General features: G+C 36.4%; 1 protein-coding gene across 3 annotated transcripts in view; it reads left to right on the forward strand.

Moving 5' to 3' along the window:
* The window catches only part of LOC123533918 (uncharacterized), a 93,770-nt gene that overhangs the window by 18,718 nt on the left and 55,126 nt on the right, over positions 1-19,926 (forward strand). For all 3 annotated transcript variants that reach the window (XM_053550920.1, XM_053550930.1, XM_053550929.1), the window contains 2 exons: positions 15,428-15,555; positions 15,978-16,089. In XM_053550920.1, coding sequence (XP_053406895.1) covers positions 15,428-15,555; positions 15,978-16,089 — 240 coding nt within the window. The remainder of the gene's footprint in view (positions 1-15,427; positions 15,556-15,977; positions 16,090-19,926) is intronic.

Below are 19,926 nucleotides of genomic sequence, written 5' to 3' on the forward strand. Positions count from 1 at the left end.
TACCGAAACACATTTTTGTAACCTTTTTACCCAATCGCGAAAAGCAGATAAATAGTTTTCTTTTGGTATCTGTTTGAGACACTCATAAATGGCGCTGCCAAGAGAACTTCTGGACTTATATTGTTTTCCAGAAAGCATTTTCTTAAGCTTTGGAAATAAAAAAAGTCACAGGGACTCAGGTCAGGTGAATAAGGCGGATGGTTTACAACTTCCACCTTTTCAAAAGCCAAAAAAGATTTAACAACCTCGCACTTGTGAGAGGAGGCGTTGTCGTGTATAAGATGGACTCCTGACCATCCTTTGCTTGGACGTTTCTTATTGTATTTTTATGCCCCCGAAGGGAGGCATATAGTTTTTGAACCGTCTGTCTGTCGGTCTGTCGGTCTGTCAGTCTGTCCGTCTGTCCAGTCTGTCGGTCTGTCCGCAATTTTAGTGTCCGGTCCATATCTTTGTCATCGATTGATGGATTTTCAAATAACTTGGCATGAATGTGTACCACAGTAAGACGACGTGTCGCGCGCAAGACCCAGGTCCGTAGCTCAAAGGTCAAGGTCACACTTAGACATTAAAGGATAGTGCATTGATGGGCGTGTCCGGTCCATATCTTTGTCATCGGTGGATGGATTTTCAAATAACTTGGCATGAATGTGTACCACAGTAAGACGACGTGTCGCGCGCAAGACCCAGGTCCGTAGCTCAAAGGTCAAGGTCACACTTAGACATTAAAGGATAGTGCATTGATGGGCGTGTCCGGTCCATATCTTTGTCATCGATGGATGGATTTTCAAATAACTTGGCATAAATGTGTACCACAGTAAGACGACGTGTCGCGCGCAAGACCCAGATCCGTAGCTCAAAGGTCAAGCTCACACTTAGACATTAAAGGATAGTGCATTGATGGGCGTGTCCGGTCCATATCTTTGTCATCGATGGATGGATTTTCAAATAAATTGGCATGAATGTGTACCACAGTAAGACGACGTGTCGCGCGCAAGACCCAGGTCCGTAGCTCAAAGGTCAAGGTCACACTTAGACGTTAAATGATAGTGCATTGATGGGCGTGTCCGGTCCATGTCTTTGTCATCGATGGATGGATTTTCAAATAACTTGACATGAATGTGTACCACAGTAAGACGACGTGACGCGCGCAAGACCCATGTCCGTAGCTTAAAGGTCAAGGTCACACTTAGACGTTAAATGTCATTTTTCATGATAGTGCATTGATGGGCGTGTCCGGTCCATATCTTTGTCATTCATGCATGGATTTTAAAATAACTATGCATGAATGTGTGACACAGTAAGACGTGTCGCGCGCAAGACCCAGCTTCGTAGGTCAAAGGTCCTAAACTCTAACATCGGCCATAACTATTCATTCAAAGTGCCATCGGGGGCATGTGTCATCCTATGGAGACAGCTCTTGTTTTTTCACTTTCTTCAATACAGAGTTCTTGTAGAATCGTCCAGTGACTGTATGACCAGATGGACAAGGCACTTGAACGACTGGCCCACTAGAATTGAAGAAAATTGCGTACAACATCATTTTCGAACTTATGGTTCTCTTTGAAATGCAGGGGCGTTTTTGATCTTTTCGCTTCCATTGTTTAATATCAACCCTTCTCTGTGGCTCAAACATATGCACTCAGCTTTTGGTTAGAAATAACCCGACTATCGCAGCCTTTGTATGTTTTCAAAAGTTCCCGGGCACATTTAAGGCGTCAGTGAGCAAATGAGGTACCAACCTAGCGCAAACCTTTATCAGGTCCAAACGCTTTTTCAGAATTGTTTGCAGACTGCCTTCTGTTATAACTGATATATACCTCTTGCCCACCAGCACGCGTATCATCTTCGACAGATAATTTCCCAGCTTTAAAAGCTTTAACCCACCTAAAACGTGTGCGCATTGAAATAGCCTGAGGTCCATATATACCACACAATTCATCAAATATCTGCTTTGAATCTATATCAAGCCTAATGGGGCATTTAATATAGCTACGAATTTCAGTCTTTTCGTCCATTTTACAATGTGACAAGTAAATTGGTCAGTGTATATGACTGCATGTATTTCAATTTGAAATAACTCGGTCATTTGAAAAGTAATTTGCACAAAATGAACGGATATCGTTAGCTTTTGGACACACCATTCAAGTTCAATGAAGCGTTTGAAAAAATACTTGGGATAAAACTACGGAAGCCCATTATTGACAGACCTTTTTGCAGGACCCTTGTAAAATTATTAAATCTAGGAAATGACATTCTCATTAATATTTTACAAAGGTGGTCTCCTCACGTTTGCAACAACATCTAGCTGATGTTTTCCTATACTTGGCAGTTGTTGTTCATGTTTTCTTTTCGACAACGTTCTGTTCTTCATGTATCTTGGAGATCTATGGCAGGTCACGTACACAGCTGTTTTCTTGCCTTGGTATTTGCCAGCACGTTGTGACCACAGCTGTATTCGTGCCATTTTTGCCTACACGTTTTTAAGTATATGGGAATAACATTTTATACCAATGCCCGGAGTGTAATTTTTTCTTTAATCTGAATATGCTTCCGATTTTCTAGAGTAAACAATTAGTTTACATTATTTTCGATATTTCTGGAATTAGTATTCATATTTGTATATCAGTTCCGATGTTTCCAGAATCCTTACAAGTCAATATTTCCGATTCACCGGAAATTCCATGTTAATATTTCAAATTTTCCACTATAAAACATATTTTATAATTCTTTAAAGAATTAAACAGTCTTGAACAATAAATGCCAAACATTTTCTAAGTTTTATGTGTTAATAAATTGGTAAAACTGAAGAAAAGCTTAATGTTTTATTGATACTCTTTTTTTCTGATAGCATTCCTTTTAACAAAATAGTATACACACTGTTTGAATTGATTTATGTAGCATCATAAGGTATCATTACAAGACCATAACTTGTTGTGTTATTTTCTGTGAATCAACAAATGCATTCAGTGATCTAAATTGATGATTATATGAACTGTAAGGTATACTCATAAGTTATGTCTTGCATCTCTGATGTCAATTATGCATAGAAATTAAAGTACTTAATTTTGGATAACATGAATCTTTAAACAATATTGAATATTTCAGATTGGTATAAAAGATATGCAATTACAGAAACGATTTGCTGCTCTTGCAATTTGTAGCTTTTCTTTGATGTATAGAAATATTATCTGGGGACCTTGGTTTCAACTAATTATATGATGTTAAGTAGTTGAGCTAATATTACCTTCAGGTACAAATCATCTTTATCGTGGGTTTCAGAACACATTTTGGCATAATTTAACAGAGGACATTTTTAAAATGCTTCTACCTCCCATTATAATAGACAAGGAAGGGGAACAAATTGACTAGTTGGTTCTTTCCTCCCTAGTTTATATGTATTTTCATATCTGAAATATTGACAGTGAAGGGGGAAGAAACTGACTAACTGGTCATTTCCGTACTTGTATGTATATATCTACATACCTGAACAATAACAGACAGTGAAGGGGAATAATAGATGGTGAAGGGAGAAGAAACTGACTAGTTGGTTCTTCTCGTACCCCCTCTACCCCTAGTATGAATATATCTACAAACCTGAATGATAATAGACGATAAAAAGGAAAGAAACTGCCTTATTGGTTCTAATTTTTTCTCTTTTTTATGTACGAAACTTTGGATACACGGTAATTAGTGAAGAATAATTAATGTGGTTGCTTTTTTCCGTTTTTATACACAAACACTTAGGGAGAAAAACTAATTAGGGGTTGAGCTAACCATTGTGGTTACAAAAACAAAAGTGGACGTGGGGGCGTTGGGAGACTAATGAAAACCAACTACGGGTTGCGGAGGAAGAACCAAACCAGTTGATTTTTTCCACGTGGAAAATCTGACTGGGGAAAAACTTCATTGAAAGTTTGGATACCGCATGTTTTTTCGTGTTATAACATCTGCGGACTCCCGAGAGATTGGTTGTTGCATTTCTAACATAACAATAATGAAAAGCTAAACAAAGCTTTGGCGTCATTTCCTTTTGTATTATCCGTTATTGGGTAATAATACGTTTACACTTGGCAACGGAACGCGCATATGTAAGGAGGTGTGTAAACAGCGTAATAGCACGAGAATTTCTCTGCTAACACACGTGTTTTACTCTTCTGTTAAAACACACCCACAAAACAAAAAAGCAGCAGTTTTATTTTGTAAGAATATAATTACTCGTATAAATGAAAATAATTATAAAATGTTTAAACATGAATCCTTCCGTACCGAAATAGGCATGTCCTTGGAGGGTGTATATTTAGGCTCCCCGAAGGGAAAACATATAGTTGTCGCTTCATCCGTCCGTATTTCTTGTCTGGAGTATTTCGCAGCAACCACTTGTTGGAATTTAGCGAAAGAAGCTTCATTTTTAAGAGGAGATACGCCTTATGTCTTCCTGTTCCGGTCGGATGATTTTTCACAGAGTTAGTGCCCTTTGATTATTCAGCATTAGTATACTATAGTACAATTCCTGTCCGGAGCAGTTCTCAGCAACCACTGGTTGGAATTCAGCCATCCTTCAGAAGAAGCTTTACTGTTAACCCTTAGCCTGCTGGCGGCAGATGATTCTGCCTTTGCGACCAGTGAAGACCAAGATCAGCCTGCACATCCGTGCAGTCTGATCATGGTCTGCACTGTTCGCTATTCAGTCAGTAAATTTTCAGTGAAAACACCTTTGAATAATAAATGGTACTGTCCAAATTGAAAGATGGACCAGTCCATTATAGAAATATAGCAGGGTAAGGGTTAAGAGAAGATGCGTATATTGTCTTCGTATATCGTTCGGTTGATTTTTCACCCAGTTATTGTCCTTTGATTATTCAACAATTATAGTACACATTCAACAATTATAGTACACTATTGTACAGTTCTTGTCCGGAGTACTTCTCAGCAACCGCTGGTTGGAATTTAGTGAAACTTCAGATGAAGCTTCACTATCAAGGGGAGATGCGCATATTATCTTCTAGATTTTTCAACGATTTATTGCCCTTTGATAATTCAAGAGTACAATTATTCTCGGGAGTATTTCTCAGCATGCACTGATTGGAATTTTGTGAGCTTAACTCTTAAGAAGAGATGCGCATATTATCTTCGTGTTCTGGTCGGATGATTTTTCACCCAGTTATTGCCCTTTGATTATTCAACAATAGTATACTATAGTACAATTCTTGTCCGGAGTATTTCTCAGCAACCATTGGTTAGAATTTAGCCATACTTCATAAGAAGGTTCATCATCGAGGGGAGATGCGCATATTATCTTCGTGTTCCGTTCGGATGATTTTGTACCGAGTTATTGCCTTTAGATTATTCTACAGTAGTGTATTATATTACAATTCTTGTCCGAAGTATTTCTCAGCAACCACTGGTTGGAGTTTAGTCATACTTCTTAGGAAGCTTTACTGTCAAGAGGAGATGCGTATATTATCCTCTTGTTTCGGTTGGATGATTTTTCACTGATTTATTCCCCCTTGATTATTCAACATTAGTAAACTCTAGCGCCATCATAGTCAAGAGTATTTCTCAGCCACTTTTGCCTGGAATTCAGCAAAAATTCACGGGATGCTTCACTCTCAACAGGAGGTGCGCATATTTTCTTCTTTATCCGTTGGAATTAGTTTTCAATGAGATATTGCCCTTTAAGCTATATGTGCCCAGTCAGTAAATTCCACCTTTTCTTCTTTTAATATGTAACTTTCGGGGAGCATCTATCGGTTTTACCAATATTTTTGTTTTTACTTTATAAAGCGGTATAACTGTAGCAGAGGTACGTATGTCCGAGTAATCATATTCAGTTAATTAACCTTTGATTGTTTATAAACAGAACTTTTAATTTTTCCAATTTCATCTTGGATAAGGTTTTATTGCCCCTTACCTTTTTTCAAAGAAACAGCGTGAGGGGGGGGGGGGAGCGTTGAGTGGGGGCATAGAAGCGGGCTGCCTCATGTCGCGCGTAAAACTCAAAAGTAGACCTCTAGCTCCAAGGTCTAGGTCACACATGGAGATCAAATGTTAACATTGTTTGTTGCATGTCCGGTTAATAACTCTGCCATTTATCAAGAAATTTCAAAATTACTTGGCACCAATCCAGTATTTTCTTTAATGAAAGACGTTTCGTGTGCTAGACCAAGACCCTTCGTGTTCTTTGTTTCTGGAATTTCAGAAGGAAACCCTACTCTCGAGAATATGTCTACGAATGGCTCTATATCATTTTCTGTCTCTATTCTTGACAAATCAATTGCTTCTGGATAACATGTAGCGTAATCAACTAAGGTCAATATGTAACGGTTTCTTTTTCCTGACACAGGCAAATTAGTCCAATTAAATCAACAGCAACACCTTGAAATGGAGCATCGATGATTTGCATCTCCCCAAGAGGTACCATTTGAACTCTACCCTTCGGTACTGTTTTCTGACATATATCGCATGAACGACAAAACTAGTAACGTCGCTAGATATTCCGGGCCATTGGAAGTTTGCCTGTATTCTATCTATAGTCTTGCGGATAGACAGATGTCCACCCACTATAGATTCACGTGCTAATGACATTTCTCAATTTTGGTATCTTCTGGACTACTATCAGCTTCATTTCTGCTCTCGAATCGCCTTTTACTGTCTCAAAGATTCTGTACAATAGGTAGTAACTTATCACGTATCTATACTAATTTCCTCCGTTTGTTGACATAACATTTTTCTCTTTTGCACATCTCCATAGTCTGTTTCGCGATTTATCCTCTGACTGTGCTATATTTAACAACTCGACCGTTATCTCATCTTCTTCAACTACTGATACTTTAAGTGGTTTCATAGGCTTCTTTTCTGTTTCTGCAGCTACACTTGTGTCCGTTGCTTCTACATTAAGTCACGTCCGATACATTTTTTCATCAGGTTTATCTAATACGCCACTTATGCTGCCTGAATTACTGACTCTAAAACAATAGGCTCTATTTCACCCTCAAAGTATTGTGTGTTACTTCTTATGTTTGCCATAGGGAGTAATCTGGCACGCCCGTCTGTTGCTATCATCACGCAGTTTGTTTTCAACATTCGATATTCTTTGAAAAATTTCTTTCTGACAACTGCTGATTCATTCCCTCTGTCTCTGAGTACTTACTTCTTAGTCTCCGACATAATTCTACATTACGAATTCTCATTAGCAAGCTTGAGCTTTCCTTTTATCTATGCAGTCCTCGTATGAGCTTTCCGGAGGACGTGACATGACATGTGATAAATACAATATAGCTACACATATAAATAACAAAACAAGAATTCCACGGCCCCATGGACCTATAAGTCACTATCAAAATATAATAATAATAATAATAATGAAAGGTTGCTAGGAAGAATGCCTCTAAATTAACGTGAATTTAATTTCTTTGTAATTGATCAAATAATAAATAGATAAATAGAGTTAGTCATTCGACCGGTTTCACACCTAAGTGATTTTCAAGAATGACGTTGCTTGCATACTTGACAAGATAAGGGGAAGTTACTCTTTGACGTTAAATCGGGCATATATTTGAAAAACTGAACTAAGATTATATAGTGGCAAGTCATACATTAAAACCCTGCGAGATCATTTATACATTTAAATAAATGGATTTACGTCTATGCAAGTATGCTTGAACAAGATATTTTGCAAACTTTCACACATGGTGTTTTATCAGAAAATTCATCTTTTCAATGTCTGAAAAGTCTCTAAGAGCATAAAACTGAAACTGAATAATTTGATTAAACACCTACAATGATATATTCAATGGCGTTGTACATAATAATGATTATCATAATTATAATTATAACAATATCAAAAATGACAATAATATTAATAACAGCCATATTGTAACAAACAGTCATGACCACATCCCTCCCCTTGAGGTCATTTTACCCCTATTGCGAGTACCAATGCTTAATGCATCACATGGTACGCCCAAACGAGCTGCATATAGAGGTTCACACACCCCCAACCCCCCGGGAAAAAATGCCATCATATACTATTTAAGAAAGAAATACTACACACTACCCTACCCACAGAGCCTTATTAACAAGTGCGTTAAAATAGACAAACATTGGAAATATAAATGTTGAAATGTAAAACCTCTTACAAAAATTTAAGAACTATCACCTGCTGTCTTCACATAATAAACAGTTATCAAAAAAAATTTAAACAATGCCGAGAAATCTCTGAAATACAGTGTCTTAAGATATTTTTGAATGTGTCAAGTGATTTACTTTTGCGTTGTTCTATTTAACGGCAGTTCATTCCAAAGTTTTGGACCAATAGTACAGAAACCTCTCTCATTGAATGTTTTGCACTTGTTGTATTGAACAACATAACGACATTCAGAATCTTCAGACGATTTCAAACCTTGTCTACTAGGAATATACTCTGTAAGCAATTCTGTAATATGCAGAGGTGCTCTGCCAGTGTGACGGCTATACATGAAAGAAAGTATCTTGAACTCAGTTCTTGCTTTCACCGTCAACCAATGTAAGTGATACAATGCTTATTTAGAACTGTCAGATTTCCTCCTGTTAAGGATGTACGAGCGAATTTTTTCTAACGTTAAGAACTTTTTCATATCCTGCGAGCTTGAAGAACATTAGTTTCTAAGACAAACAAGAGCAGAGAAAACATAGGTCACCGAACTCGTTTAAATTTTATAGGGTATTTTCTTCACCTACTGTTTACGCATTTCTGAAATTTTGTAAAATTGAAAAAATGTTGGTACTTTATAAAACATATAATATCCTATTTAATCTTAATGGGATTTCAGGTCTTTCATGTTAATATGAATATACGGTGATGTCAGATATATATAAGCATAAATGTCACTAACAAATCTCTTTAATTTTTACATGTTGACATAAGTACCCCACCCACTTTATTTTCAATGAAAAAAAAAACATATTTAGATCTAAAAAAAATTCTGACGTTAAGATTTTCAAAATATTTTGCAGCATGAATGACACACAAAAATGCTTCAAAATGGAAAGAAAAAAAGTTGGGGTCACCGTGCATCTAAGAGATTTATTAAGAAAAAACTGTTAAAAAGAGGTGAATTTTGATATTTTTTGTTCTTTTTGTTTTAATTTATATTTTCTAGATAATATAAAATGCTATCTTGAAAACTTTTACTTTATTTATAGCTTAACATTATATGTATCAGTCAGAAAAAATATCAAAACCAAACCTGATCTACTTTAGTAGATATTTGAAATTACCTACCCCTACCCCATTGTAAATATTACGTCAATTTTAGGCAAAAGCCAGTCAAAAATAAGGGTGAAATTTTTTTTTCGCAAAAAGCATAATATATTTGGTTAAATGGGACATTATTAGCCATATTTTAATTATTTAGCATTAATTTTTGGCAAAACTTCTGTTAGAAAGCAATATTCGAAGAAACATTTTTCAAAATGGCGGATATCCTGAAAACAACGCTCGTACTTAAGGACAAGTTTTGCGCACATGTTTTGAATACGTGTTTTGAATACGTTGCATATTACGCATCTAACAGTTAGCTACACCATACAGTATGACATTGCAATAATCCAGATAACTTGAGATAAAACTAAAATTTCAGTGGATGCTTTTAGTAAGTATTTTCGGATGTTCTTAATTCGTAGGTAATTTAACATGGCTGTACGAAATTTGCGATTTACATGATTTTCAAATGTCAAGGTTTCGTTAAGAAATGCACCGAGATATATAATTGTGCTTTCATCATCACCAGCAATTTTAATGAAATTTGTTAAACATTTATTAAATTGAGGTCTACTACCAAATATAATAAATTCAGTTTTGGAAGTGTTCATTTTCAGTTTGTATTCATCAAGACATTGATTGTAACTGTGCATCTTTCAAGGTCTCCGATCGCTTGTGATACGGAAACAGATGTAGGACGAAAGCTTTTATTTGCTATATGGTCATCAGCAAACTGTAGACCGATATGGATTTTAGAATATCACCAAAAAGAGTCCTAGCATAGGAGTCTACCCATTGCGCATAATCATGTAGTACATCACCAAACAGTTGAGTTCGTAAGTCACTGTATTTGGAAAAGTGCAATAAAAAGTGCATCTGATTTTCAACACTATTGCTTGAACAAAATTTGCAAAGTCTGTAATTGATGGCTTCACCTGTATACCTTCCTGTCTCGATACGAAGTGGGAGTATTCCACATCTGAATTGTGCAACAATTGATCGTTAATATTTTGACAGGTTTAATATAACATAGTCTTCAACTTTGAATACATCTTTTAAATGTTTTTAAGTTCTCAACTTTGGGGTATTTTGACGGTGTTCCTCTACTGACGGCTATAAAGACCAATCAGTTTTTGTTCTCCCACTCAAAGGTCAATTATTTCTTTGCTATTGTAATCATTCAAGAGATGGAGAGAGGTCATTATAGCCTTAATTCTACTGCACCATTTATTGTTCCACATTTCATAGTCATATCCGAACGCACGTTTAGCATGTTTAGTGATTCTATCATTATCAAAAGAAATTAGCCTGTTCCAATACCTTAACATGTTAAGCAATCGTCTATATCGACTGGGAAGCCAACCAAGATCACCTGTTAATGCAGCTAATGAAGCAAATCTATGCATACCTATTAGTAAAACGAATCTCACTGACCTATTTTGAACATTATCAGTCTGTTGAAATCCGTTATACCCTCAAACCGTAGAACAGTAATCCATTATAGGAACAACACAGTTATATACACATTTTTCGTAGGATTTAACACCAAATCAGTTAGTCAGTGAACTCTGTTTATCAAGCCTCTGAGTGCTCTATCTGCACCTTTTCCAAGGGCTTCACAGTGACTGTTATATGATAGTTTTTCATCAAAGATCAGACCCAAATACGTATATTCAGAAACAATTTCTAGAGTATTGTTATTGATTCTAGTTTGTCTTTGCGTTATCGGCGCTGTTATCGGAAGTACATACACTTTGACTTGTCTGTATTAATTAACACGCGCCATTTCGTGCAGCTTATCTAGCATTTATTGTAAGTCATTTTCTGAATTCGCTATTGAAAGAATGTCATCCGCATAAAGCAACATCGAAATAGAAACACCGTTCATGTCAACACTAAGCTCAAGATCGCTTATTTCACCAACTAAATCGTTAATAAATATAGCGAAGAGCGTTGGCGAAAAATTATTTCCTTGAACAACGCTGGACTTACAATCGAACCAAGTTGTTAACTTATTGTTTATTCTGATTCTCGGAATATAATTGACTTTCTCAATTCACTTGGAATAGCTCGTATCATATACCTGTTGAAACAGCGTATGAAGAGCTGCAATAACCGGGGGAAATTTCAAGACTGCATATGGGATATTATCAATACCGCATGCCGATTTAGATTTTGCACTCATGACAACGTTAAAAATTTCCTCCAGGGTAATATTATTAATCAGTTGCTCATTTGGAGTGTACAACGGATCAACTATGTTTAGCTCTAATAACTGTGTATTTTTGCTCTGTCATAGAACCGATTTTCAAATTCCTCATTATTATCGCCATTATACAGATGAGCAAAATCAGCCTTCGATCTGTCGAACACCGCATTTTCATCAGTCTAAACATGCCCTTTTTCATCACTTATTTCAACTGGGATCGACAAATCGAGCTTCGGTCCGAGGTGTTTGATTTTATCCCGAAATTCATTTAGGTTTGATGTCAACATGTTCCCGATATCAAATGAAATGCTCCGCTTATATTCCCGTTCAGTCTTCCGTAGCACTTAATTAAATCTATCCCGCGCCACAACATAATCTACTTTTTTATGGAATTTGATACGCCTTGGGCCATTACATTTGAGGAACTCATTTTAAGTTATTCTCATAGTATTCCACAGGTCTGTAATTTCTTCATTCCAATACGGTTTAGCATTCTTGTTAAGCTTTTTGGTCCGATTAGAGGCATTATAACTAGGGATACTATGGTTCATTTCATTCAAAATTGTATAGCAAAGTTTACAGTAAATTGAGTCTATTTTAAATTACGTGTCTCTCGCTGACTCAATGTGTCCGATCACCTCTAATATGGCAAGTCTAGCAATGTCTCTGTTCATAAAATTCGTTGGAATGTGATAAGCTTGTAAATGATGTAGGCGCACTAGGATTATCCGTAAAACACGTGAAATGTCAATGTTCAACGAAGCGCGTGCCAGTAATACCGAAGGATCAGGTAAACATGATCGTTGGGCAATTAATCCGTGCAAATCATTTTCATCGGCAATGGACTGTATTGTTATTACGTTGAAAGATTGAAACTGTTGAAATACATCGTGGGGAACGCATATGTAGTTAACCACGAATTTAGCTTTAGTACTGATACTCGTAAAAATGTCATTTTGGAAGCGCGAGTTGAAGGTACAAAACTTAGAATCTACCATAAAATCTATGAGTTCTCCATTGTGCTGATTTACAACACTGTCGATTGGTACACGTGCTGGCATAGAGTCAACATTTTGCAATATATCGGACAATGACTCAATTCTGGCATTGAAATCTGCTGCTAGTAATATAGTATCACATTCACTATTATGTATGTAAGCGATAGGATATTTGCAAAAAACGTCTGCGCATCCCTTCCCCAAACGGAATTTTCTGGGGGCAAAAGGCGAAAACCAATCATTGAACAATAGTCAGAAGAGAGACACTACAGTTGCAAAGCTATAACTCCTTCAATGCCAATATTTTACTAAAATTCCTACCCCACCTGATCCTCGAACTGCGTTTACGTGAATGCTTTACGGTCATTTCCATACCACACATAGCCTTCAACATTTATGACGTTATTCTCTGTCAAATGGGTTTCACATACAGAAATTACATCTGCACCAATTAAGTTTATAATAGCACATCTCAGATGCGCAAAATTCAACGTGTCATGGGGACGGGGTCCATCCTAGCTGGTTCCCGTAGCGGTGATCCCGCCGGACGGGTGCGGATGTTCAAGGGCACGTTCTTTAATTCGACCTCTGGCGACTATGCGAAAGTTCTTCCCTTGTGCGTCGTGCGAAGAAGCGTTCTGGCGTCCATTTCAGTGATTCTCCCAGCATGCGATTTACTGCTTTTCAAGTACTCTGCACTAAAGTAGGGTGATTTTGTAGTTGCGATTTCTTACGGAGTACAGCTTCTTTCTCTTGAAACTTATTTTCACCCAGTCCGGCCTATCCGCAAACCGAGATGATAGTCTCTTCGCCGCTACAACAGATACACTTAAGTTGATTTCCTTCCAAAAAGCTTTGATGAGACCTTTCACTTTGTAAGAACACCCTCTCTATCGTGAAACGGAAAACCGCTAGCTATAACGGTTAAATCCGGGTCGTTTAAGGGATTATACGGCTGTCTCGGGAGTCGATCATCGGTAGTACGTTACTTTTATGAGACGTAACATTCGACTGCTCCAGGGTATCTAATCTCGATTGCAAGATTTGAACACTTTTCAAAAATCCATCCAAGTAACTCTTTAGCAAGGTATGAGGTCAACTGATCACGCAATGTGTTCAACCGAGTGTCAATATGGTTTTTCATGTCATCTCGAATATTGTCAGTTTAAAGTTCCAATGAAGACTATCGCCTCTTGAGACTTTTTGATATCAGACACTGTCTTTAAGATCTCTCCAACTTGACAAGCTAGTTCCTTGATCGGGTCTAACGCCATTTTATCTTTACTTGAGATCGCTTCCTGCACGTCGGGATGAATGTCTGAATGAGTATCAGGTTGTTTATCAACAGGAGAGGGTTGAAAACACAGAAATATCACCTGTATCGTCGTATTGGCTATAATCCAAATTACTTTCAATGTCACTATCATATAACACAGTTTAGCAGCATCTAGAACATCGTTGGTCAAAAGACCGCCATATTTGAATTGTTTACTTGACCTTTCCTCACAATCAAATTCACTACTTTTCTTTCGTTTTTGTCTTGCTTTTCTACACGACCCATGTATACTATCCGTTTCTTGTAACATTCATGCTGTTATTGCACCATAAATATATCCAATATGTTGCTTTTAAACACTTGAAATCAAATATTTTTTGTGGCATTTTTACCGAGGCTTAACCACCGTAACTCGCTTACGTCACGGTAAGTAAGCAAAAGAAATATATTATAAAAGATGCTCGCATCGGGAATCGAAGCAGGGCAGCGGTGGCAATAAAATCTTTTCCGCTGTCTTTACCAATACCAGCACGGAGGACTCCAAGTTTAATTGGTTAAATATAGATATAAAACTAATGCAGTTAATCTCAAATAAAGCGTTGCAAAATAATGCGTTTCGATATCATTGTAAAAATTAGCTAAAACAATTAATTCTCATGTGTTTCTATAACATCTAGTCTGTCAGTAATTAAGAATCAAATCTTTCTTAAGAAATATAGCATTAATTTCTTGATGCCTACTTTTTAATTCTTTTCAGTGCCTTTATATGATATTTTCAAATTGGAAACAATCAAGAGAAATTAGAAAAATAAGATGATACAGATGATAATTATCATTATTTAACTAAACATAGTGATTATTTGGATACAGTAAAGGTGACTCCATAACTTAGACAAAAAAAAGTGAAAACTTAACGTGCATTAAAGAAATTTGGCCTGAATGTAGATTGAAGACTATTTTTCGAAAATGCATACATATGTGTTATGTGTAGCGCCGCCTAGCGTTACCTGCTTTGATCAGTTAGTTTTTTCGCCATTGTTAAGTGGAAAATGTAATGCCAAATATAGAAAACTGTCACCGCGCCAAAAAATGATAAAAGACGAAATATGCGAATTTAGGTGCAGTTTTCAGTACTCATTTCGCTTTTTCGAACGTGCGATTTTTTTTTCAATAATTACTTAGTTATAACTTGAAAACTGGTTCTTGAGTATTTAGCTACTTGCAATATGAAAAAACTGTGACCAGGCGGGAAAAATAAATTCGGACCATTTTCAGCGATGTCAAAAGGGGACTTTGTCTGGTTTGACTCTTTCAGCCTAGGTCAAATTTATAAGGAGGGATTTTGTCAATTTTGTTGGGAAAAATACTTTATCACTTTACTGAATATAGTTATAAACAGATATCATTTTCATTTGACTCCAGTTTCCTTCTTGAAACTAATTTATCCAAATAAAAATCAATATGGCTGAAAATTACATTGTTGGTTAGTTGTTCACATCGTTCTCTCAGCCTTTGATACGTTACAAAGAGTAAAAGGGCTCGCAACATGTTTTAATCTAGGTTTATCGTATTAACGAACATAGCTTTCTCTGTCCCCCATCAGCAAACAATTATAGTACTGGCTCACATTGATGAATGTAAACTTTTTCTTTATACTTTTATATAAATTATTGCCATAAACCGCTTGATCAACCTATTTTTAGAAAAGCAGCTAGTCTCAAAGGGAAGTAAAGACAAAGCATCATCAGCTAATAAGCAAAAACGTGCACCTTTATCTGAACAAGAGGATGTTTCAACTCCAAATTTGTTTAAAAAGCGGTCATCAGAAAAGGTTTGTTTATTCAAATATCAATTAAATGTTAAGTAGTTATTTTAAGCTTTACTCTTCATTTTTTATTCATGTTGTGGTGGTAATAAACATATCTGTTCATTGGAACATCATCTAAATTCTAACACGTGTTGCTTTTGTAGTTAACATCATTTTTTTCAGCCTGTTTTTCTCTGTAAGAAATTGGCTTTTTGTAATCTTAATAGCTAAGAAACAGTTCAGTTGATCTATGTAGCTCTGCTCACTTACGTGATTGGCTTTATCAGGTAGAAGAAGTTGACAGTGACATTTAAGAAGATAAGATGAACACATTTTTATGTTAAGTTCAAATATACAAAATTCGGTCGTTATATTGGTCCACTAGGGCTGATCTTATGTGAAAACGTTTTGCCTTCAGTGCTTCAATATGAAACATATTATTACAGTATAGCAAGGACGATGACAAATATGGTGAAAGTGCTCCTTCAGTGGGTCCTTTAGACAATGATGATTGTAATCAGAAAGCAAAAGGATTGTTCTCTGCGCCAGATTATAGACGTAAGTAAATCTATTTTCGGTATGTTTATGCTCACCAGAGCTGCAAGCAATAGAGATCACCCTTCGTCCACCACCCGTCCTTCTGGTCGTACCTTATTATCAAGATAAAGACATCCGTCCATGAGAAATCGTAACAAAACTTGATCTGATTATATATACCCACAACATTTTGATAATGAGCCAAATCTGGTAAGTAACTCATTAGGGTTACACCACTCCTCGAAATAGCAAAAAACTGTCGCTTACATTGTAATCACGGTAAAGACTTCATTCTGTGGACAATATTAGTTAACTTAGTTGCACCAAATTTATTACCCTTGAATAAAAACAAAAGTCATTTTAAATTTATTGAGCAAACCTGTTTAGATTGTACTTTGTAATAGTATAATAGTCGATATAATTTCAACAAGTTGAATAGAACAAGCTCAGTTACCGTAATTCTGCCCTAATATGATAGCGCGATTCATGGATTTGCCGATCCTATTCTGTCGTTCATTTCGAATGAACCCCGAAAGAAATCATTTCATTTCTTAAATATAAACATTTTGACCAAATTTCATGAAGGTATGGTCATAAATGAGGCCTCTTAAGTGTAATCAAGCTTTTCCTTTGATTTTACTGGTTGGCCTAGTTTTTGACCCAATATAACCCAGATTCAGATCTGACCTAGAAGTCATCAAGACAATTATTGTGATCAATTTTCATGAGGATCCAGTATAAAATGCATTCCCTATTGCCTACACAAGGTTTTTCTTTGATTTGGCCTTGTGACCTAGTGCTGGACCACATATTACCCATATTCAAACTTGATCTAGATTTCAATAAGGCAGCCATTCTGACTAAATTTTATTTATATCCAGTGTTAAATGCAGCCCCTATTGCGTAAAAAATGTTTTTCTTTGATTTGAGCAGGTGACCTCGTTTTTGATTCCAGATGACCCATATTCAAACTTGACCTAGAAATCATTAAGACAATTATTGTGATCAAATTTCATGAAGATCGGGTGTAAAAAGCAGTCCCTGTTGCTTACACAAGGTTTTCTTTGATTTGACTTAGTGACCTAGTTTTTGATCCCAGATAACTCATACTCAGACTAGACTCAGTAGACCTAGATTTTATCAAGGCAATCATTCTGACCAAATTTCATGAACCTCAATTGAAAAATACAACCTCTATCGCATGCACGATGTTTTTCTTTGATTTGTCCTAGTGACCTAGTGTTTGACCCCAGATGGCCCATATTCGAATTTGACCTAGATTTCATCAAATTTTATGAAAATCCAGAGTAAAATGCAGCACTATTGCGTACTAAAGGTTTTTCTTTTATTTGACAAGGTGACTTAGTTTTTGGCCTCAGATGACCCATATTCAAACTTGACCTACATTGCATCATAACAAACATTCAGATCACATTTCATGAAGATCCGGTGTAAAATGCAGTCCCCATTGCATACACAAGGGTTTTCTTTGATTTGACCTAGTGACCTAGTTTTGGACCGCAGATAACCCATGTTCGAAATTGACCTTAATTTCACCAAAGCTATTATTCTGACCAAATGTCATGAATATCAATTAAAAAATACAGCCTCTATCGCATACACAAATTTATTTTAGTTTACCTAGTGACCTAGTTTCTGACCCCAGATGACCTATATTCGAACTTGACTTAGATTTCATCAAGGCAATCATCCGGACTGATTTTAATGAATATCCAGTGTAAAATGCAGCCCCCATTGCGTACACAAGGTTTTTCTTTAATCTGACCGGGTGACCTAGTTTTTGACCCTAAATAACCAATATTCAAACTCGACCTAGATTTCATCCAGACAAATATTCTTATTAAGTTTCATGAAGGACCGGTGTAAAAAGCAGTCCCTATATACGGTTTTATTTTATTTGACCTAAGGACCTAGTTTTTGACCCCAGATGACCCGTATTCGAATTTTTTCTAGATTTTATCAATGTAATCATTCTGACCAAAATTCATGAAGATCAATTGTAAAATACAGCCTCACTTGCATTTACAAATATACATTTTGATTTGACCTAGTGACCTAGTGTTTGACCCCGGATAATCCGTATTCAAACTTGGCCTAGATTTCATCAAGGCAATTATTCTGACCAAAATTCATGAAGATCAATTGAAAAATACAGCCGCTATCGCATACACAAGGTTTTTATTTGATTTGACCTAGTGACCTAGTTTTTGACTCCAGATGGCCCATATTCGAACTTGACCTAGATTTCACCAAGGCAATCATTGTGACTAAATTTCATGAAGATCAGAAAAATACAGCCTCTACTGCATACACAAGCTAACTGTTGACAGACGACAGATAGACGACGGACGCCGGACATCGAGTGATCACAATAACTCACCTGTGCTAAAAATCCACCACGGATTGTAAATGCCGACCGAGTCTACTTTTATGTAGCTTGGTTGCGGTCTATGCTTCGAAAGAATATTTCACATATTTCATAGACTATTAAAACTGCATAAAGTGAAGTGTGGCGGCTGTAAAATGTCTCCCCGTATTTGGACTCAGTGTTGTTATATTCCTTTAGGATCATGGAAAGATTTCAATTTTACTTTAACAGAATTCCGCTTAAGCCGGTGCTAGGAGGCGTGATTTCATTATCTCAGTCAAACAGTGTCTGCTATAATGTTGGTTGGTTGCTCTCTATGCTTTCAAATGATCTTTTCACAGACTTTATTTACACAGTGAGAGATGATAATGAACGGAAAACAATAACTCTGTTATGAATATTTATGAAATTTATGCTGTTTTGTAGATATTTTTCACATTTTTAAACATTTTTACCACTGGCGCCAGACCAGAAAGAAAATGCCTCTGTACCTGTTATACCCAGGTCCCTACCCCTAGGTATTCTATAAGAACCATGGTCATGAACGGGAAAATATACGAACCCGTTTCAATCGTAAATTTCTCAACTTAAACGCGCAGTTCGGTGAATGGGTACCTAGTATATTGAACAAGCGATAATTTATCTTCCATCGTGCACCAGTCACATTGTCTCAATATTCCATATTGCTGAGATTATCAACATATTTAATGCCTTCGTCAACGTTACAGAAAAAAACAAACTTGCTTGACCTTCCCTAATGAACATCCGGTCTAGAGGTCACGGCAGTGTGCACATCTTTGGCGAAATGTAAACAAACAAAAACATAATTTAAAAAAATCACATTTTTACAATAAAACCCGAAATAATGAATGAAATTCATCTTGTATATGATCTTCAATTTGAAATCGTACATTAGTCTGCATCTGTTCTGTTTATTTCATTGATTTTGCACAGTTATGCTGCATTTTCACATTTTAGCAAACACGTGTAGTAAAATGACGATTGACATACATTTTCACATTAGCCAATCACAATGGTTTTGTAATCTAGAACGGAACTTCACCAAAGAAGTTCAAGCAAGTTTTTTGTGTAACGTTGAAATAACTGTTAACTACGCGTTGTTTTTCTAAGAAAAGATGTATTGAAGAAATGTGACCAGTACCCAGTGGAAGATAAATTACCACTTGTTTGATTTCCATAGTACACATTTACCGAACTGCGTGTTTTAGGTATGAAATGCGCGATTGAAACGGGTTAGTATATTCCATGGTTCGTATAGAATACCTAGGGGGTTGGTATTACATGTACAGAGGCAGTTTCTTTCTGTTCTGGTGCCAGTGATTTTTACTTAAATACAATTGACGGGATTCAATGTATCTTGAAACAAGGATAGACGGAACTAAAGTGAGCCATTAAACATAACTCTGTTTTGAATACATTTTAAAGTTATCTTCCAGACAGAATTTAAA

Source organism: Mercenaria mercenaria, chromosome 1 (assembly GCF_021730395.1).
Source record: "Mercenaria mercenaria strain notata chromosome 1, MADL_Memer_1, whole genome shotgun sequence".
NCBI lineage: Eukaryota > Metazoa > Mollusca > Bivalvia > Venerida > Veneridae > Mercenaria > Mercenaria mercenaria.